Raw genomic sequence first — 21,855 nt, forward strand, 5'->3', positions numbered from 1 at the left:
GAACCGCATTCAGAGAAACTTTCTCATTGCACAAATGGACTCAGTTTTATAGCTTTACAGTCAACAATATAACAATGAGCTAAAAAATCTTAAAGATTTTGAATATTTAATTTGGTTTCAGTCATATTTACGCAGTACTACACAGTTCCAAAAATCATTGGCATTTATGTTCATCAGATGGTCCTATTTCTTATAATTTTTTCCCGCCCACAATAACTCAATGTTAAAGGAGATATCAATGTTATCATCAATGTTCCACTAATGCAAATCAATATTAATATTATAATAATTCATGAAATAGTGAAAAGATTATTCATTAAAATTCGATTTTATTGAAGCATTTTATTCACTTTAATTCAAACAGTGTACATTTAGAGTTATTTTTGATTATTTTCGATGAACTTTTCTATTTTTTTGACAAAATTATCTTTATTTTTCGTTGATTTCATAGAAGCAGATATTTTGGCTATCTTTTCAGCATACGATGGGTTTGATAATGTTTCATCAATTGTTTTTAAAACTTGTACTTCATCAATTTCATGAAGATTGATTCGAGCACCAATTCCACAATCAACAGCTCGTTGAGCATTATCAAGTTGATCCATGAAAAAAGGAACCACAATCAAAGGTTTTCCAGCATAAATTGTTTCCAAAAATGTATTTTTACCACCATGAGTTATAACCAAATCAACAACATCAAGAATAGCTATTTGATTGACATAATTTTCACCCCACATGTTTGGTCCCAATTCAAGTTCGTCTCCTCTTGGTCCTTTAGAGACGATGAAACGATGAGGACATTTCGATAAGATTTTAATGAAACTTTCCATCAAATCTATTTGAACTGACCCTAATGAACCCAATGAAAAGTAAATCACCCGGGTTGAAAATTAACTAATGTACTTGTCATGGACATTTTAAAGTCATGGATTTACCAACTAAATATTATGAATTTGCTAATATTATGCCTTATAAAGGCCTTGTTTTGAGCATTTCAATATATCAATGTGGATATTAGAAATAAAAATTAATATGAAGTCAATGCATTACCACCATGGAAATTGCATGGAACCAATATAGTTTTAATATCAATGACAAAACTCGGCGTATAACATGGCCATAATTAGTACATTCATGATTTCAGGTTATAGATAAGACATTTGTTTTTTTCTTGTCAGCAATCAAGGAATAGAAGATACGTTGATCGGATCATAATGGGTTTTTTAAACGAGCAAGAGCAGGTTGTGATCATACCAATTTAATCGTGTTCAAATGAAGTATCAATAGCAGTAGCATAATATGACCCTGATCTGATTGAATCTATCGTAACAATGGCCTTGCCTTGTATCTCATTCAATTCTATGATATTAGTTTTTTGATTGAGCTTAATTTTATGGAATATTTGAGAATTTTTAACTATACTTGGAACATCTTTCAATTTTGACGATTTTAGCTTCTCAATATTAGTGAAAAGCGATTGTTTGCTAAAATTGGAAAACTCTCGATAAACTGCGAATATCTTATCATGGCCACAGTTGATCCATCTTGATGGAATGAACATGAAATACTCAATTCTACCATACTTTTTCTCCTGTGTGTTCCTATCAAGATGGTAGAAGTGATAACTGGTTGAAGATTTTTTATAAGAGTATTTTGTTGAATGATATGTAATATGACCTTTTTTACATCTAGTGTAAATTTCTATTATGTTTTTATCTATGTTTCCGAATCTTGGCCGTAACAAACGCATAACATTAACTTCAATTTCAATGTTTTTGCACCTTTTACCAATAATATGTTGAGTTAATTGTAAACTCTTGTCATATTGTGATGACAAGTTCATGGTAACATCATGGCTCAAAAAATATTTAGATCTTAGATAGCGATTAGTCATCTGTGAATTTTGACCTCTATTTCCATGGATTGTCTTTTTTATCTTGAAAATATTGTCTTCGAATACAAAACTAGAAACATTGCTTAGAGAGCCCATTTTCTTGACTTGTGATGGTAAATGGCTCAGCAAATGTATATTGAACCTCATTGAGTCTTCGCCATAAATTTCTTGGTATGCAGAGATGAAGATTTTTAGTAAAGATTCTGCTATGGAAATGTCATGGCCACATATGTTCATTTTCACCAACGACCTTAGTGCAACTGTTAAGCTTATCATAAGATAAAAGCTATCACTGTCAATGCATCCTCGAAGAAGCGGTGTTAAATAGAAGAGAAAAGTTCGGCATTCGCTTGCTTTCCAGTAGGTTATTTCACTTATCTTTCTGAAACGTCTTGAAAATTCATGTGGCAGTGAAACTTGACGACCGATACCATCAATCCTTTCGGTCGTACTACGACAATTGAATGGTTTCTGTGAAATGAGTGTTTTAAAAACTCCTTCAAGTACACAGTGCATGTAATCAATCGGGAAAGAGTCTGGAAATTTCATCGAAGATGTCAAGTAACATGGACCTTTTATGCCCATATGAGTACCATGGCTTGTTTGCGCTATGATTCCAGCACTTATGTAGAATGAATGATCTTTTCTTTGATAATCATTTCCATTAAATGGATAACACATAGTTGAACCTCCTTTCAGAGTTCTCATGGATTGCCCTGGATGCTGACAATATGGGCAACCATATGCACCATTGAATTGTATTATGTTCATGATTTTTGGCTTAGCCACTGAATCAGTAACTATAACTCCAGATCTAACAAGACATGTTGAGTTAGTCTCATTCAGCTCAATAATGAAGCCTGCATCTTTCAGTGTATTCAGTTCTTCTTCAACAGCAATTTTCCAAATGTCTCCATATTTTGCCTTATTATGTCCCCACCATAGAGCTGACAAGAATACATTTTCCTTGCAATAACGCCGATTCTCAGGTAGCTCTGATATAATAAATGAAATTGGCGTCGAAGTTGTTTTACTTGACTTGACAAATGATGCATCATCGATATTAAAAATAAGAGTGAGTCGAACTACATCTCTGTCTTTGGTGTCTTCCCATAACGACTGGTAAAGTTCGGATCCCATGAAATGGCCATGACTAGTGTCACATGTCAAAGTAGATGAGTTGAAATATTCCTTATTATTTCGCAAAAAAAGCTTCAGCGTGTCTTCAAGATTGAACACACGCAAATCACCTAGTTGATTTTCAACACAATTACAGTCTTTCTTTTCTGAATGGTAAACATTGCAAACTCCACAATGGATAAATTTTTTAACTCGTATGTTGTTTAAATTGTTGACTTTTTTATGAAAATTAGCAAATGACGGAAGGAAAACTTTTTCACGGCCAATCTTTCTTATAAGCTCATAAAACTTGATTTGTGTTGAGTCAGACACGTTGATTTCATCAAAAAATTTGGCAATCATCAATGAATAATCAGGAATATCAATGTCCATGGCATCATCATGGCAACTTTGGGCTTCATCATCTTCACTTGTAAAATTATCACAGGCATAGTCAGAATCGTCACTTTGAGGGGTTTGAAGAGTTTGTCTCTCGATTTGAGTTCGAAAATTTTTACGACGCAGATAAGAACTGGATATTGGTCTCGAATGATGTCACAAACGAAACATTTTAATTGAAGGAAAAGGAAATAAAAGGTAAACATCAAGGTGTTGTTATTGTCATAGCAATGACTTTGATTGATTGTGAGCACATGTCCATGGTATTTCACCATCAAGATATAAAAACCTAACAATTGTAAAACCTTCTTTGTTGGAAAAAGCAACATAATGACAACAGTTGATCCAGCATTTAGTGAATGTGATTTCACTGTGGCCATAGAAGGTGAATCATCATAGAAAAGTATAAAGTTCTTAAATTTAATGTATCCCTTTTACTTTCTTAGACGCATATGTAATTGTGAGAGATGGTTCAAGTGATCCTCGTATCATCAAAGCTTCTTTTTTCTCGAAAAATCGTGTTGAAATAAGTGACAGGATTAAATCGTCGTTTAAATGGGATGATCCAACTGGTCAATCACCATTTGTTACAATGGTATTCTATGGTGCTCATGATTCATGTAAAACAAAGCTCGGAGAAATATCATCGGGTCCATTATTGATGTCTGCTCCACGTAGAAAACTATCTGGGAATATCATGGCCATGTCAAGTCGGACAAATAAGAAAAATGATAATTATCCCCTAGATAGCCAGGAAACTTCAACGAATTTCAATGTGTTGAAAAGATATCTTGATTCAATTTCAAATCGACTCGAGTATCTTAGTAAGCAATTCATAGAGAGATTCGACCACATTGATGATACACTTTCGAATCATACAATGACAAATAATTCCTTTAGAGATCCTTCTATGAATATAACAGATTATGCCATGACAGAAATGGCCAACGTAAGAAAAGACCCAAAGGTACATGTATTTACATTATGGTATTATTATGCATTAACACAGTTCATTACAGTGGCGGAAGCGTATTAAGTCCATGGTATGGCCAGGATTGACTGAAGGGCAATTGGAAGAAGTGAAAAGAGAGCTTTTGAAAGGAAATAAATCTGCTTCAAAAACAGCTATTGCCATTTCAAAGATAATTTATGGTGACAAGCTAAAAACTCACATATTAGGCGATAAAGGAAAATTAGTTAGAGCGCCGAGAGAAGGTGAAAGAGCTCTGGTCATATCTATTGATGATGAGAATTTATTCAGAGGTACTGTAAAAACACATTCAGTTTCGGCTCACTAATTCATTTTACAGACATTCTTTCATGCTTCGGATCAGATTTATTTAATGACCCTACGAATTGGGAGGTGCTGGTAAGAGGCCCTGTAAATCAGAGTGGTAGAGAGAGAAAGAGAAAGAGGAATCAAATTGAAGAAAAATCAAATGAAGTAGCGTCAGGAACTGAAACCGCGACTCAGCCTCCATCACATAGCCAAAGTAAAAAACAAAGACTTGAACATGATTCAGACTCTGAATCAACCATCAATGAATGATGTATTATTAATATGGACTTATTATGCACTGGTCATGGACTTAACATGGGCATTATCGGTAAAAATTGAAAACAATTATATCATAGACACCAGTGTGTAATTAGTATACAATCCCGTTACTAAGCTTGTTCTCTTAGAAACAGCTTTTTTCAAATATTCTTAACTGTTACACTCGTTACTTGGATCTATTATTTACTTTTTATTTACTGTATTTTTGGTTAATTATTTGGTTCAAAATGAACTCACAAAATGATTCTGATTGCTTTGAGATGGACGAAGGTAAGTTTAATCTTGATTAAGCTAAATAATGTTTAAAACTAATGATTTCATTCTCCTTCATTTCAGCTACACAGTCTCTCGAATCGATTGCTTCGTTGACTCAAAAGATTAATTTTTTGGAAATCATGATTCAACATTTGAATACTAGAGTCTCCATATTAGAAGGGAAGGAGCTTATTCATGGAAATGTCATGGCCACGGCTGCTCAAGATTATCCGGTTTCATGGAATCTTAAAACTCCAAAAGACTACATTGTTTACGCCGAAAAGAAAATTCATAATCTTAAACATGACAATGAGGTAAGTAACTTGATACTCATAATCTTACTCCCATCTTATCCCAATACTCATCGTAATTTTTAATTAACAGTGGAGGAAAAATTTTCTTACAATCAATTTTGATGGTGTCACAAGTGAAAATAAAGAAAGAATATTGCAAAGCATCAATAAATCAAGAATATCAATCTCTCATATTGTTAACACGATAGCCAAGGAGACAATCGGAATAAATATTCTATCAACTCATAGCCTCGGATCTCATGGTATGGCCATAATAAATTCAAGTCCAGGGAAAGCTTCTCGACCAACTATCGATGAAACATTGGAAAATAAACTGCGATCAGTTGTTGGTTTCATTGATCAAATATTTGTGAGCAGAGATGGTTGGGAATACCTAGTCAGGAGGCCAGTTAATCAAATGGGCCGTGAGTTCAAATCAGGAAAAAGATCACTTGAAGAATCATTCACTGGCACAAGTAAATCAACAGCAATCGGAAAAGATGGACATAATATGGCCATAAGTAACCCATCAACACCCATTATTGATAAAACAACGTCTTCAAATGCAGAGACAACATCTTTATCAAGATATTTTTCTAGAAATGATGGTCTAAATAGATTACAAAATATAAATCAAATATACAATCGCCCCGAGTCTGGCTTATTACCAAGAGCATTGTTTCATCGTGGCGAAGAAAGCGAAAAAGACAAGGAACGCCAAGGAACTCGGAGCTTAACAAATAGAACATTCATTTAGTTTCCTCTACTCATTTTAAGTTCACCACAATATGGCCATGAGCAAAACATAATTTTTACTGCCATAAATTTCAAATATTTATTTGTATTCTTACTCCTTCAATAACATGATTCCAATGAAAGCCCTATTATTACAATTACATGTCCATTCAGGCTTCATATCAATTTTTGTTCAAGCTTTAATCAAGCAATAAACATATCTTACTGAAGTATTTACCAGGAAAACTGCAGTTTTCCTGGTAAATACTTCAGTGATTCAGGGATTTCAAATGGTTCCACATTATCTGGTCTTCGAATAGCACAATCTAAACGAATCCATTTATCAGATCTTATTGGACCTATTTCATGGTAATCTAAAAGTTCGGGATAATGATAAATACCAAGTTGTTCAGGTTCAACATAAAACCAATTCTCAACTCTATCATCTTGAATAGCAGGCAAAGGTGTTTCATTAGATCTCCACCAAGAATACAAATTTTCGCGGTAAACTTTCGAAGCTTGACCACACAATTCTCTGAATCGATTCCACTTTTCATGATCTGTTTCTTTCACTGAAAATCCTGACCATGCTGGAGGTCCATTTGGATAGAGAGGAAGTGGGTTCATTGACATAAGGTATGCACAAGGAAAAGGCGCTCGATAGAAAGCTGGATTCATGAGAACAAAATCGCCGATAAACAAGTCGAAATTATTTGCATTTTCTTTGAATATAGCTTCTAATGCAATACTGTTGCGTTTAAATACATTAACAATTGAGCCAAAAATTTGGCTTTCTTCTAATGTCCAGTCTTTAAAGATTGATAATGCATCAGCACGAAATTTATGCAAATATTTATCCAGCCATCCCGGTATAGAAGCAGGTTGGACATTCTCGAAGAATTGTTCATCAAAAGGAATGAACTTGAAGTTTCGTTCTTCAGCAAGCTTCTTGTGGCGGGAATGATTAGCAAATGTTACTTCATGTCCATATGAAGCAAGGATCTCACCCAAAGCCAGTGTACAGTTGATATGTCCGAATCTATTGAATTAGTGAACATATTGAAATTAATTTGAGTGGTTAAATAAAACTAATTATGAATATGAATTACTTACGCGTCCATACTTGACATGAGAATGCGATATTTGGTTTTGCTGGTCATTTCTAGTTCAATGTAAATAAAAAGTAGTAAAATAAGCACGAATATCAAGTTTTCAAGTTTGAGTGTTTCTCATCGGAATCACTCATTATATACTCAGAGTTATCATTGTCTCAACATCTCTAATCATATGCCCTTTAATTGAATTAAATCCTTGTTAATACTCTTGATGAAAGTAGGAAAATTCATCCGAATCATCCTTTCAAATAATGTTATCATTAGCTTGTAGTGTCGTAATATTACAGTCATAATTGTAAAAATAATTATCTTTTAAATAATGTTTAGTTCAAGCAGAATCACAATACAAATGTAAATGTAAACAGAGATTTATCCAACACAAATTATTCACTTATCATCCAGATTAATTTGACTTAAGATTCATCAAGAAGTTGAGTCTTTAGATATGCATTGAATTTATTGTATTCAGTGGAAAGGAATTTACGATCAGTCATGCGAACCTCAAAAGGTTCCACTCGTAAGGTTGTTCGATTATTCGTGATGAGCTAGAGTTCGTGTTAGGCAAAAAATATGACCTCAGTCCTATTTACATTTATTTGTATTAAACGTTCAAAGTGAGCAGTCTAAATTTTTGGCAGTTTTCAAGGCATACAGAATGTAAACATCTTGTTCTGGAGTTTCAGTCGGTCTTCTAGTTCTTCTAGTTATTTAAATTCAAGAGCAGAGCATTTATCATGCAATCAATTTTATGCAAAATTTATTTTTAAAATATAATACATTTTAACCAAAACTTATGATTGGAAAATGGCTTCAGTAACATATTGCTAGTAATAAACGGTTAGGTGAGTTTTGAAATTATGCCGAAAGCAGAAGTAAAAGTGTTGGACCAAACTTTTGAAACCTTTTAAAAATATCAAATGCAGCATCAAATAAAGGTTGCGGGTTCAATATATGGATGAAGTAAACAATTTTTTTGAAAAAACTCGATAAATATTCATTTCCACTATTTTTAAGGGACCCCTTAAGAGTTGCTATTCTGAAATTGTGTTCATCAAAATGAACGAACATATTGTTTTCAAGTATTTGTAGTTCGTAATCTGTTTCCTTAGGGTTTACTGGTCCATAAAGAGTATCGAAAGAGTCAGGTAGTGACCATTGGACCTGATTTTCACCCATTTTCAAATCTCGTATTGGACTCCATAAACTGTCTTTTACTTCACCGATTTTTGCATACGCAGTCACCCTTCGTTTCTTTAAATCAAACTCAATGTCAATACTTATATCACTCTTTAGGTTCACTTCAACCAATTTTGGAGTTTCTCCATTCACTTTTAACAAGAAATCAGTTGTCTTATTTGCTTCTCTAACAATCAAAATATACTTTTCAGATCCAACAGCTTTGTATTGATATCCATCAACAAATGATTCAACACTTTTAGGTAACTGACTGTAGTTAGCTGCAGCAACAGGTACAGTTTGGTTTAAGTTGTAATAGATTTGGTATCCACGGTGCGAGATGTAATATTGAGGTGGATCAATCAGGTCGAAAGGAAATGAAGAGTTGTTTATATCCACTGACCAGGAACAATATTCTTTACCATTGACATAAATTGCGGTTCCATTTATTATTGGGTAGATAATGAAATGAGCAACTGTTGTAGCTACAGGACCACAAGTGAATAAAACATTTGAATCGCCTTCTCCCCAAGCAATTGCGTCTAATCGATCAACACCACCAGATTCGGCATATCCCAATGAAAAGGAGACTGGGTTGTCATTTAAAGTTGCATAAGCCCTTTTCCAACTATCTGTCAGGCCTTTATCGTTTTTAGAACTAGATTCGTCGGAAAATTCAAGGTTCTTTATTGGACAAGAATCATCGAAACATGATTTCCATTCAGCTGTGGTTGTCGTTGTTAACTGGAGCACAATTGAGGCAAATAAAACAGTTGACAAAAGCATACTTTGTGATATTACCAATTAAATTAATAAAACAAAACTACTTGTTCACTTTGATGACAAAAATATATTTTAATAATATTACATCAAACAAAATCGTTGATACTTTATATGGAAATTTATCTGTATTGCCATCTGATTGATCTCTGCATTTAAAATAACTAGTGAAAATATTAACCATTTGATGATACAATGAAGTTTGTTTCAGACAAGATTTAACAGATAATATCATGAATCATCCTAGAAAAAACATTTTTGTTTATTATCAAATAATCATTACACAATCCAATTTACATCAAATTTGAAATAACATGAAACTGAAATAATCGAGTCAAGTCATGTGTTTGACGCAAATTAAATACGTGGTTGGGTGTGTTTATTTTGCCAGTTGTAAATTGAACTGTCAATAATTGTCTCAAAGCCGTCAAGTGTATTCAAAGTATTCTTACCGTTCATTTGGATCAGCATTTTTAGCTTCTTGTTCATACATAACTCAATAATTGAATAACTATAGCATCTACCTTCTTCATCCTGAAAAAGCTTAGGACCATCATCATCGTCATAATCACTTATTAATTGTTCCTCTTTACACTTTTCTTGCTTGTTGTCCTTAAAAATTGAAGGTACTCGGATCATGGGTAAGTGTTGCTCTCTGGGTATTAATGAATGGTCATTGAAGTAAGGCCAAACTTTGATCTTCTTAAGAGTTTTGGTTCGTGTAAAGTATCGAGATTCACATACGTAAACATCACAATCCTCAAAGCCTTCCGGTTTAAGTTTAAAGTAGTCTTTCACGAACATGATGAAACACTTTCCCGCAACTTGAGACAGAGGTGCATTATTGTAACTATCACTTTTGAAGACTTCTTTTTCCAAGAACTTTTTTGAAGCAATATGATAAGTTTCATAAGGACGATAAAACCAACATCCATAAATCCATAACTGACCAGCTGGATCACGCCAAAGTTTTGAAATATTTATTATATGAGGATCCATACCTTTCTCTCTTGGCTCAATATAAACAAAATCACCAGGTCGATAAACTTGGTCGTTTAATGATACTTCAGGAATACTTTCAACTGGAGCTCCTCCACTAGGATCAGCCTCTTTATCCTCACCTTTAGCTTCTGCATCGGTTTCTTGGTTTTCAAAAGGTAGTTTCTCCAATTTTAATGCATCAACTTGAGCGTTTAAATTTATTTCTGTAAAATTTAATGCACTAGATATCAGTACTTCACCATTCCGACAAAGTTCATTCCGCAAGCGAATAAAGTATAATTGTAATTCAACTGAATCTTCGAACGCTTGAGAATCAACACGAGTATTGCGTCGAGTTCTTTCAAAAACATCAAACATGTCTTGTTGAAATCGATCTAAACGACGATATCTTCTTTTTTCGAGATTCTTCTTAATTTGATCTAAAGTTAAAGGACGGCTGAAAAATAAGAAATTGGATATTGATTTAGTCTCAAAGTTGTTAAATGTAATCAAAAGTATTCTTACCGTTCATTGGGATCAGCATTTTTAGCTTCTTGTTCAGATAATTCAATAATTGAATCACTATAGCATCTACCTTCTTCATCCTGTGAATATACCAAACCACAAAATAAAATAATAAATAACAAGGTTTATAAAAATTTGACAAATTATCTTACTTGATGGTTATAAACAGAAATGAATAGATTAGTAAGTAAATCTTGTATGACTGCTCTAATATTTGGTACTCCTTGGTTTTCATTTTCAATTAATTCTAGTTTGGTTTGAAGAGCGACATGTTGAAGAGTCAATGCATCCTTATAAAGTTGAGAATTAAATTGAACAGCAAAGTAAATTAGTAACAAGATTTATCAAAATATTTCAAATAATCTGGATTGAAATTTTCTAGCATAAGATACAGTTTTTATGCAACTGTGACATAAAAGAAACGTTTGAGTAGACAAATGAAATAAACCATTTCAGTTTTCAACAATTTATTGCATACAATATCAGTCATCTGAAAAATCTTCATCTCAAAAAAGATCGACGCTGTAAAAGTTGTTACAAAAATTAGTTTAAATTATTTTAAGTTATCTTTTCCTATTACGTGCACTTTTTGGCTTAGCTTTTGGTTTGCCCTTTTTGAAGTGTGAAACATCAGCTGCTGATTCTGCTGTGTTATATTTAGATCTCTTCTTCTGACCACCAGCACGACCGTAAACTTTCTTTTTATGAAGAGCCTTTTTAGTCATCTTTTTCACTGGTTTACCATCTTTTTTAGGCTTGTCATTCAGAAAATCTAGACTTTTGTCCTTTCCTTTTTGATAATTAGCAACTTTCTTAGCCAATTCCTTCCTTTCGTGAATTTTTGAAACTTTGACTTGCTTTTGCTTCATTTTCGCCATAGTCTTTTCCTTTCTAAGTTTCTTAAACTTCTCAATTTTACCAAGGACAGCTTCCCTTTCAGCTAAGGCTTTTTTAACTTTGAGCATATGTTGATCACTTTTAGCCATCTCGGCGAAATAATCATCAGGCCTTTTGGTTGGTACATTGAGGGAATGCAGTCTCTTTAAACTCTCTAGCACTGAAGCTTGTGCTTGACGATAGCTGGAAATAAATATAAAATAAGTTAATTAAAAGAAACATGATAAATAAAAAAAAAAGACTTACAAATGCATTTCTCTATTGAAATCATGGTCAACTTGATCATCTGGTAAAGTTTCTGAAGCAGGGTTTGTCACAAGAGTTTCAATCCAATCATAATCTAACTTAATTTCTTTCAATTTCCGACTAATAGCGGCTTTATTATTAATCATCAAACCAGGTTTAATTTGAACCGGATTCATATTTAAACTTAAATAACAAGAATTAATGGAGAAAAATGTTGGAAAAACGTGTTTGAAAAATAAAACAATAACAAATACAACTTGAAAGTGACATCTATGAGCATATATATGTACTTTTCTAAATATCACACTTGTCATAATTTGAACTGAGAAAGTTGTAAACATAATTTAACAAGAATTAACAAAAAACAAGAACTGTGGATGATCAGAAACAAAACAGATTCAATCAAAAACATACTATTGGTATCTCTGAACTGTAAAGCAATCTCATCTTTTGAAACCGTTGGCTTTCATCTAAAAAATATTACATTCCCTGAATATGCCTTCAGATACTCAAAAAGACCATGCGAATCAACGAATCAAATATGTAAAGATTTCATTTTCAATTGTATAAATACTTATCCCGAATAACTTTTACATATTAGGTCGAAGTATTTCATGTCATTAAATAACTTACCCGTAGCCGCTGCTTTAGATACGGGATTTTACTTCGGGGAATTGTCTTATACATTTTATCATAATAACATTACTTTGCTTGATAATACTTTAATACTACATCAATAAAGTTATCTTGAGACTCATAATAAAAAACTCATACATAATAAAATGCTAATTAACAATGATTTGGAAAGTGTTGATGAGCTGGAAGCAGAAGTGGGTGCTGCTACTCTGAAATTTTTTCCATCAAAATATACGAAAATATTGTTCTCAATTATCTCCAATTCATAAGCTGTTTCCTTAAGATTTACTGGACCATAAAGAGTATCGAAAGAAGCAGGTAATGACCATCGGCATTCATTTTCATTCATTTCCACATTTTGTATTCGATTCCATAAATTGTCTTTCACTTCATCAATTTTCGCATACGCAGAAGCTATTCGTTTCTTGAAATTACACTGAATATCTACACTGATGTCACTCTTTAGATTCACTTCGACCAATTTTGGAGTTTCTCCATTCACTTTTAACAAATAATCAATTGATTTATTTGCTTGTCTCGCAACCAAAAGATACTTTTCTGATCCAACAGCTTTATATTGATATCCATCAACGAATGGTTCAAAACTTTCAGGTAACTGACTGTAGTTAGCTGCAGCAACAGGTACAGTTTGGTTTAAGTTGTAATAGATTTGGTATCCACGGTCCGAGATGTAATATTGAGGTGGATCAATCAGTTCGAAAGGAAATGAAGAGTTGTTTATATCCACTGACCAGGAACAATACTCTTTACCATTGACATAAATTGCGGTTCCATTTATTATTGGATAGATGTAATTATTAGCAGTTGTTGTAGCTACAGGACCACAAGTAAATAAAACATTATAAGTGCCTTCACCCCAAGCAATTGCGTCTAATCGATCAACACCTCCAGATTCGGCATATCCCAATAAAAAAGAGACTGGGTTTTCATTTAAAGTTGAAGTAGTCTCCGTCCTAATATCCGATAGGCCTTTCTCGTTTTTAGAACTAGATTCGTATGGAAATTTAAGATTTTTTATTGGACAAGAATCATCGAAACATGATTTCCATTCGTCTGTAGTGGCCGTTGTTAACTGAAGCACAATTGAGGCAAATAAAACAGTTGATAAAAACATACTCTGTCCCGTAATATTAACAGTCACCAATCATGAAAATAATGAAAAAATAATGTTTAATTTAAGCAAAATCATCTATATAAATGAACATTTATCTTTACTTTCATCTAAACACGGAGCTTTGACGCAAGATTATATTCACTATGTTTACAGTATACGCAGCTCTGTGAAACACTCTAATCACTCATCACATTAATAAAAGTCTAATCTAGTTCAGGATTTATCAGATGAATATCATGAGTGGTCTTTAGTAGAAATAACTGCAAAAAACTATTCTCGACTGATGACTGAAAAATTTTGATTGCAACATTTTACTAATGAAAATTGGTAAATAAATTGCTATTAAACGAAAAACTGCCTCTAATCAAGTGAGATATTGATCTTGATAAGTATTGCTTTATCTGACAGAAACAAAAGAATCTAATATCATAAAATATTAAATGGCCAGTTGCGAATCAACAAAATTAATAATTATGCAAAAGAGTAGAAAATGTTTGCTAAGGAAAGAAATAAAAATAAGAAAATTTCGAAGAAGAAAATTATGTTAATTTTTTATCAATCAAGTTTTTTAAATGATGCGCTTGTTTAAATTTTAAATGCGTTTACAAATTATTTTTTTGAAATTATAATCGTGACAAATTTAAGGACTCTTTAAGCATAAAGTTTCTTAAAGCCCATAATGCGTTTACGACATCACCATGATTACCTTCTCCATTGGCTAACCAATTAGAGGGTAAATGGTCTCTATTTGGTATGGGTGTATTTTCAGGAGTTGCGTTAAGTTGTTGCTCGTAATTACTAACATGTCTACAATCAGGTCGCAATCTTTTAATGTATTGAACAAATGTATTCGAATGAAGAAGGCGAGTAGGTTTAGGTGGTGCAGCTACGAAGAGTGGGTCTTGCTTGACTGTGGGTTGTTGGTTGGTTGCTGAAAGAGATAAAAATTTAAATTAAAATTTCATTCAGATCAATAATTAGATTATTCATAGCAAATTGATTGAAATCAATACTTACGCTGTGAGTTTTGAATCCAATATGGTGTTAAAGCTGGCATATTCAATGAATCAACTTGATTTGAATGTCCATTTATTCCAGAGGATAAGTTGGCACCGTTGTCATACATTGTTAAACTTAAACTAGGATTCGATTGTGCTATGTTCACTCCTAAAACTTAGAAAGTAAGAAAAAACACGTTATGAGCATTTTGATTGTAATATAATATATATTGAAGAAAGGAGTGGAAAAACTTACTGGTTGTTGAAGACGCTGATTGATTTATACTATTGCCAAAATGATTGTTGATAGCTGGAGAGAAAGGTGCTGCGGCAACTGACTTGCGACCAGGGATGAAATTTCTTTTAATTGCGAGTAAAATAGAGAAAAAAATTAATCATGTTGTATGGACGAATAATTCAAAGAAGAGGTTTCTGTGAAAAAATAATCAACTTACTTGCTTCGATTTTCAGGAGGTATATGTTTTGGAATCTGTTTGTTTACATGGATTTCTTTACAGTGACGAATGAGTCGATGAATAGATGGAAAAGGGCTGAGAATAGAAAATGAGAATTGAAAGAAAATAAATTATTAATGAAATATTGCATTTTGTATTATATTAATATCATGGAGGACATTAACTTACGTAGCTCCTTTTTTCACTCGAGCACAGCCATGGTAAAGGCATTGGAAAACTGCATCATCTTTATCTTTTAATTCTCCATATGATCGCCAAACATGACCGTGTGGTTCCGCATTTAGATGATCATATAAATCAATAGGATCTTCACATTGGAAATCACATTTATTCTCCCAATGGCACTCATAAACGCCTTCGTAACCCAAAGGTGACTGAGGGAATGATTCCATTCTTTCGGCCTCACGGGCTGCTTCTCTAGCTGACTCTTCGTTTTGACGTTGAGCTCTTCGCTCATATTCTTGTTTTGTTTCTAAAGGCAAATTTTTCCATTCATTACCAATAATTCGACTAACATCACCAAAATTACAATCAGGATTGGCTTGGATAACAGATTTTCGGACTTCACCAGCAAAAATTATGTATCCAGTTACTATGCGTTTACTTCCCTTTTTCCTACTAATAAAAGGAGTTGACAAAATAGGTGTTTCTGATATCAATGAGGAAACATCATTTGACTCTTCATTTTCCGTATCTATAGAAGGTCGGAATGGAGTATGTGGAGATGGAGCTTCACTTAAAGACAGTGGATCTTTACGTGTTAAGAGAGTGGTTCGCTCGGGCATAGATTCGGTTCTAGCTATGACTAAAGGTTTACGGAATAAAAATTGTTCATCTTCAGCAACTCCTGGTTTATATGGAGCAACTCTCCTTAAAATTATGGGAAGTTTAATGAATTTCTTATCATTTTCAAGAAACTTAAATTCACAAATGTAAACATCTTGTTCTGGAATTTCAGTCGGTCTTCTAGTTATATAATCTTTAAATTCAAGAACAGAGCATTTATCACATATGCTAAGAAGAGGGTTTGTATCTTCAATTGAGCTGAGAAATACTTCGTTTGGATAAAACATTCGAGATATGGATAAGGGCAGTTCTCTGGGTTGCACAAACCAAGGACCATGGAAGAAAGCATTACCATCTTTATCAACCCACATTCGATCAATTCTGCAAATGAGATTACGTCCATTATCAGTTCGCACATAACAACAGTCTCCTAACTTGTATGAACCTGATGGAATAGTGAATTGTTCATAATAAATAGCACCTTCCTCAATTGGCATTCCATCTCCAGGTTCAATGATTATGTTAGGTCGCTCAATATCTAAAAGTTTAGGACCATCATCATCGTCATAATCACTTATTAATTGTTCCTCTTTACATTTCTCTTGCTTGTTGTCCTTAAAAATTGAAGGTACTCGGATCATGGGTAAGTGTTGCTCTCTGGGTATTAATGAATGGTCATTGAAGTAAGGCCAAACTTTGATCTTCTTAAGAGTTTTGGTTCGTGTAAAGTATCGAGATTCACATACGTAAACATCACAATCCTCAAAGCCTTCCGGTTTAAGTTTAAAGTAGTCTTTCACGAACATGATGAAACACTTTCCCGCAACTTGAGACAGAGGTGCATTATTGTAACTATCACTTTTGAAGACTTCTTTTTCCAAGAACTTTTTTGAAGCAATATGATAAGTTTCATAAGGACGATAAAACCAACATCCATAAATCCATAACTGACCAGCTGGATCACGCCAAAGTTTTGAAATATTTATTATATGAGGATCCATACCTTTCTCTCTTGGCTCAATATAAACAAAATCACCAGGTCGATAAACTTGGTCGTTTAATGATACTTCAGGAATACTTTCAACTGGAGCTCCTCCACTAGGATCAGCCTCTTTATCCTCACCTTTAGCTTCTGCATCGGTTTCTTGGTTTTCAAAAGGTAGTTTCTCCAATTTTAATGCATCAACTTGAGCGTTTAAATTTATTTCTGTAAAATTTAATGCACTAGATATCAGTACTTCACCATTCCGACAAAGTTCATTCCGCAAGCGAATAAAGTATAATTGTAATTCAACTGAATCTTCGAACGCTTGAGAATCAACACGAGTATTGCGTCGAGTTCTTTCAAAAACATCAAACATGTCTTGTTGAAATCGATCTAAACGACGATATCTTCTTTTTTCGAGATTCTTCTTAATTTGATCTAATGTTAAAGGACGGCTGAAAAATAAGAAATTGGATATTGATTTAGTCTCAAAGTTGTTAAATGTAATCAAAAGTATTCTTACCGTTCATTGGGATCAGCATTTTTAGCTTCTTGTTCAGATAATTCAATAATTGAATCACTATAGCATCTACCTTCTTCATCCTGTGAATATACCAAACCACAAAATAAAATAATAAATAACAAGGTTTATAAAAATTTGACAAATAATCTTACTTGATGGTTATAAACAGAAATGAATAGATTAGTAAGTAAATCTTGTATGACTGCTCTAATATTTGGTACTCCTTGGTTTTCATTTTCAATTAATTCTAGTTTGGTTTGAAGAGCGACATGTTGAAGAGTCAATGCATCCTTATAAAGTTGAGAATCCGGCTCATTATATTTACAGGCATTATCGAAAACTAAAACTAGATCAGATAGAAGATCATCCAAAGATTCATAAAGATTTTCTTTAAGTCGAACTCCTATCTTTCCTAAATCTAAAGGTCTTTTTATGACTTCGTAATAATCAGGATAATCAGTTCTAGATGGAAGTTTCATGAAAATCGAGGACAATTGGCGACCAGTTTTAGGATCATTATAGTTAATGATTGCATCATATAGTATTCTCAGTTTAGGTGCAATTATATTTCCTGATTTTCTAGATCTGCAAGAAAAATCACCATATATTAAATAAAAATGAAAAAATGAAAAAATGAAAGCAAAATATAAAAATTGAAACCCTTACCTTCGTACTTTTGGAACATATGCACCAAGTTCTGCTAACTTTTCATTCAGCAAAGCTTCGAGCTGTTCTGCATCTCTATAGATTTGTGAGCCTTCCTCATTGTATTGCTTGCAATTTTCGAACATTTGTTTCAGATCTGCGATAAAAGCATCTTCAGTTGCATACTGAAAAGATTTAAGGGAAAAAATTATATTGATGAACTTGCAGTGGAGAACGGGATGAATACATACTTGATCATTTTTGACATTCATTTGAATTGTTTTCATGTCGATAGGGTTCTCGATGATTTCATAGTAATCTGGGTAATCTTTTTTGGATGGTTTTTCCATGAAAAGTGCACAAATTTGACGATCTTGATCATCAACAAAATCAATTAAAGTCCTTATAATAAGTTTCATCTTTTTTTTCAACCCAGGATCAAAATCCGAGTTGGACCGACGCGCTCTTTTGAGCTCATGGTTTAATGCGTTCGATAAGCTTTTTGATCTGCGGCCCCTTCCACGACTTGTTACACTACAGCTATCTTCATTGTCTGTTTCACTAGAATCAGAATCTTTGCCTTGATAATTGACGAGTTCTTTTGCTTTAGATTGCATTACCTTCTGAAGTTTGCATGCATCCTACAGAGAAATGAAAGGTTAGTTTATTCTATTTCCACCATCAAAATAATCAATATAATCACCTTAAATATCTTTGAGTCAGGTCGGTTATACTTCTTTGCATTTTCGAACATGATATTCATATCATCGACAACTTCAACGGTAGTTCGATAGAAACGATTCTGCAAGTAAAAGAAATATGTGAATAAAGATGCGTTAAAGTTAAAGTGCAAATATGGAGTTTACCTCGATCTTTGATTTAATCTTTCTTAAAGACATAGGCTGTTTAATTTCCTGATAATAGTCAGGATAGAAACGTCGACTTGGTAAACGCATGAAAGGGTCAGAAAGGACTTCTCCTGCGATACTGGTGTACGACTTGACTGCCTCGTAAAGTTGCCATTGAGGATCAAGAGGATTAGCTTCGACATCTTCGACTTCAGAATCATCACCGTCATCATTCATCTTGTTACCAAAACTTCGCCTTGGATTTTCAGATTGTTTCTTGCGCTCTAATTATTCAAGTAAAGATTGAAAATTTTAAACATAGAAAAGTCAAAATAAATGATTAAGATACAAAAAACAGATGACAAAAATAGCAAAACAAAGAGAAAAACGAGAAGAGGAAGACAGAGACAGTGGGAATGAAAAGCCTACAAAACAAGAATGACATGATAAATAGATAAATCACAACAAATAGATATTTAAAAATGATACAATAGCAAAAATAATACAGAAGTTAATTAAGAAGATCTCAATTAACCAAGCAAAGTCTCGTTAAGTTTATAAACAAGTCATATAGAAATGTATTAGAAAATGACTTACCAGAAGATCGGGTTTGCATAAAAGAGAAAGCTTGAGCATCCATGGTGGATTGTGTCAATTGTGGATATTCTGAATAAGATTAACGATGGTTAAATTAAACTAACATAACACACGAAGAAACCAAAAAATAAGTCAATCACAAATCATTTTTAACCGCAAAGGAAGCAGAAAAAAGGAGAGTATATTTTAGGCAAAGGTGTTTTCAATTTTTCAATGGTTAGTCTTCCTTCCCTCCATTTCTTTTCCCACTCTTCTGAACCTAATCAATGACGTCACTTAAAACCAGCTTTAATTGCTTTGAGATGCAGTAAGTTAGGGATTAAAAGTGTCAAAATGTTAATTTAATTAATAAAAAGTGTCAGAGAAGGTAAGGTAATTAACTAATAAGTTCAATTTGAACTCAACATTGATTTAAAGACAGTATCCAAGTACTCTCTCTTTCTCTCTCTTTTGCAGGCCCTCTTTTGCCGAGGTCTTTGTTGAGGCAAGTCTTCAATAGATCTGTTGTTAGTATCCAATCGCGGTTTTGGCGGTCTTTTTAACTTCGAAGTCTAAATTATTCACCTTAATGAGGTTAATTGAGGCTCTGGATGAAATTTAATTATCATGTTAGTTGATGAAAAAACGGTCTGTTTTCCCAAGTATAATGTTCCATGTTAATTTCACATCTTTCAATAGATTTCGTCTAAAATTGATAAGAGTTGCATTTCTTTCATGCTGTTATGGTTTGTTTGATTTGTTGCTTGGTTAGCAATAAACATGATTCCTTTGCTGGTCTTGATATAAGGTTCTTACATTTATTTACATCTATAATTTTTAGTTTTTATTGGTAATCTTCTTTATCTCATTCTGTATTCACCATGAAGATATGATAAGACATTGAAGGTGAGAAAGACTCTAGTTTAATTATTTTTAGTCTTTTCTTGTTTTGTGTTCTCATTAAATAAGCTCAAAACAATATGACTTTGTCGATAAACCAGCCTATGAATTTCGGTATGGATAAATTTTTTCTTTATTGAGTTTCTGTTTTTACACGAGCTATAATCTGGATTCATTGAATTTATTTTAGATGAAATATGGTTTGACAATGTTTCTATCAATAGCCATGCAATTAACCGGTCATGTGAGTCTTTGGAAAGGCAAATCAAATGTTTGGATACCGATCAAAAGGTGAGAAATAAAAAGCTCTAAATGCTATCATGGTTCAATTATTTGTAATTAACTTTCATTGTACAAGCAGATTGAAGCTCTTCTCAAAACAATTCGTGTAATTGATTTGACCACTTTGGCTGGAGATGATACCTATGTTAATGTTCAGCGTTTGTGCTATCGTGGATTGAACCCATTAACGGAGCCCTTGTTGAAAAGGCTTGAATCTTGTGGTTTTTGTGATGAAAATCTAACTGTCGGTGCTATCTGTGTGTATCCATCGCGCATCAAAGATTGTCATGAATCCTTCAAGATGATAAAGCCTTCAAAAGATCCTTTGAAAATTGCATCCGTTGTTACTGGATTTCCATCGGGCCAATATGGATTGGATACACGTTTAAGTGAGATTGGATATGCTCGAAATTGTGGTGCTGATGAGGTTGATACAGTTATCGACAGATCTTTAGCTTTAAATGGTGATTGGAAAAAAGTTTATGAAGAAGTGAAGCAAATGAGACTTAAAGCTTCAACAATGAAGTTGAAAGTTATCTTGGAGGTTGGTGAGCTTGGTTCCCTAGCAAATGTTTACAAAGCAAGCTGGGCCGCTATGCTGGCTGGAGCTGATTTTATTAAAACATCTACTGGCAAAGTTTCAGTTAATGCTACTTTGCCCGTTGGTTTTGTCATGACTCGAGCTATATATGAATTTTATTCAACGACCGGTGTTAAAGTTGGCTTCAAACCTGCCGGTGGATTAAGAACTGATCAAGATTGTTTTAAATGGCTTAAGTTAATTGAAAATGAGTTAGGAGATGAATGGTTATCACCTAATTTGTTTCGCATTGGAGCTAGTTCTCTTTTAAATCAAGTTGAGAAAAGTCTATTCAAATTGGTATTTGGTCGAGAACCGGCTTCATGGGAACTTTCATTGTAATTCAATAGATTCGATAGTGTTGATGGAAACTCTGTCAATAAAATGTTATTTTTCCGACTCTAAAACCAAGAAACTGTTAGCCTGTTCGTACTTCCATGATGAATAAACATAACCAATTGACTTTCTTTACACATCTCATGTTTACAAACTCAACTTTAAAACGCGGACAA

At 33.3% G+C, this 21,855-nt stretch overlaps 6 protein-coding genes and 1 pseudogene across 9 annotated transcripts; 2 read left to right on the plus strand and 5 right to left on the minus strand.

The window, feature by feature from the left end:
- Nucleotides 1–310: 310 nt before the first annotated feature.
- Nucleotides 311–7,516, minus strand: LOC107367212 (uncharacterized; annotated as a pseudogene). The gene is made up of 3 exons (XR_001569839.3): nucleotides 7,367–7,516; nucleotides 6,501–7,292; nucleotides 311–894 (listed from the first exon to the last, which is right to left on the minus strand). The product of XR_001569839.3 is annotated as an uncharacterized LOC107367212 (transcript).
- Nucleotides 858–3,776, minus strand: LOC149094461 (uncharacterized). The gene has a single exon (XM_089267183.1). It carries the CDS (start codon nucleotides 3,404–3,406, stop codon nucleotides 1,259–1,261), a length of 2,148 nt encoding a protein of 715 aa, XP_089123309.1. The 5' UTR covers nucleotides 3,407–3,776; the 3' UTR covers nucleotides 858–1,258.
- Nucleotides 3,866–6,414, plus strand: LOC107367215 (uncharacterized). 3 transcript variants are annotated; one of them, XM_089267195.1, is made up of 5 exons: nucleotides 3,866–4,379; nucleotides 4,432–4,675; nucleotides 4,723–5,240; nucleotides 5,307–5,539; nucleotides 5,610–6,414. In XM_089267195.1, the coding sequence occupies exons 3-5, from the start codon at nucleotides 5,198–5,200 to the stop codon at nucleotides 6,273–6,275; spliced, it is 942 nt and encodes a 313-aa protein (XP_089123321.1). In that variant the 5' UTR covers nucleotides 3,866–4,379; nucleotides 4,432–4,675; nucleotides 4,723–5,197; the 3' UTR covers nucleotides 6,276–6,414. The 3 variants fall into 3 exon arrangements, with proteins under 3 accessions (XP_089123321.1, XP_015790380.1, XP_089123322.1); XM_015934894.3 differs by having other exon boundaries at nucleotides 3,866–4,675; XM_089267196.1 differs by having other exon boundaries at nucleotides 4,432–5,240.
- A 2,165-nt stretch (nucleotides 7,517–9,681) lies between the features above and the next one.
- LOC107367142 (protein polybromo-1-like) lies at nucleotides 9,682–11,142 on the minus strand. The gene is made up of 3 exons (XM_015934827.3): nucleotides 10,983–11,142; nucleotides 10,831–10,910; nucleotides 9,682–10,762 (listed from the first exon to the last, which is right to left on the minus strand). The coding sequence occupies exon 3, from the start codon at nucleotides 10,681–10,683 to the stop codon at nucleotides 9,682–9,684; it is 1,002 nt and encodes a 333-aa protein (XP_015790313.2). The 5' UTR covers nucleotides 10,684–10,762; nucleotides 10,831–10,910; nucleotides 10,983–11,142.
- Nucleotides 11,143–11,280: 138 nt separating this feature from the next.
- On the minus strand, nucleotides 11,281–12,208 carry LOC149094462 (putative rRNA-processing protein EBP2 homolog). Its single transcript, XM_089267211.1, has 2 exons — nucleotides 11,974–12,208; nucleotides 11,281–11,910 (listed from the first exon to the last, which is right to left on the minus strand). The coding sequence occupies exons 1-2, from the start codon at nucleotides 12,147–12,149 to the stop codon at nucleotides 11,394–11,396; spliced, it is 693 nt and encodes a 230-aa protein (XP_089123337.1). The 5' UTR covers nucleotides 12,150–12,208; the 3' UTR covers nucleotides 11,281–11,393.
- Nucleotides 12,209–12,679: 471 nt separating this feature from the next.
- On the minus strand, nucleotides 12,680–20,039 carry polybromo (protein). The gene is made up of 12 exons (XM_015934888.3): nucleotides 19,603–20,039; nucleotides 19,024–19,289; nucleotides 18,861–18,959; nucleotides 18,409–18,798; nucleotides 18,179–18,342; nucleotides 17,665–18,097; nucleotides 17,513–17,592; nucleotides 15,387–17,444; nucleotides 15,198–15,293; nucleotides 14,999–15,102; nucleotides 14,762–14,917; nucleotides 12,680–14,675 (listed from the first exon to the last, which is right to left on the minus strand). The coding sequence occupies exons 1-12, from the start codon at nucleotides 19,643–19,645 to the stop codon at nucleotides 14,368–14,370; spliced, it is 4,197 nt and encodes a 1,398-aa protein (XP_015790374.1). The 5' UTR covers nucleotides 19,646–20,039; the 3' UTR covers nucleotides 12,680–14,367.
- A 384-nt stretch (nucleotides 20,040–20,423) lies between these two features.
- Nucleotides 20,424–21,816, plus strand: Dera (deoxyribose-phosphate aldolase). Its single transcript, XM_015934893.3, has 3 exons — nucleotides 20,424–20,595; nucleotides 20,672–20,772; nucleotides 20,843–21,816. Exons 1-3 carry the CDS (start codon nucleotides 20,562–20,564, stop codon nucleotides 21,683–21,685), a joined length of 978 nt encoding a protein of 325 aa, XP_015790379.1. The 5' UTR covers nucleotides 20,424–20,561; the 3' UTR covers nucleotides 21,686–21,816.
- Nucleotides 21,817–21,855: the final 39 nt, after the last annotated feature.

Source organism: Tetranychus urticae, chromosome 1 (assembly GCF_039701765.1).
Source record: "Tetranychus urticae isolate SD_2017Ah chromosome 1, NJAU_TeUrti_SD_1.0, whole genome shotgun sequence".
Classification (NCBI taxonomy): domain Eukaryota; kingdom Metazoa; phylum Arthropoda; class Arachnida; order Trombidiformes; family Tetranychidae; genus Tetranychus; species Tetranychus urticae.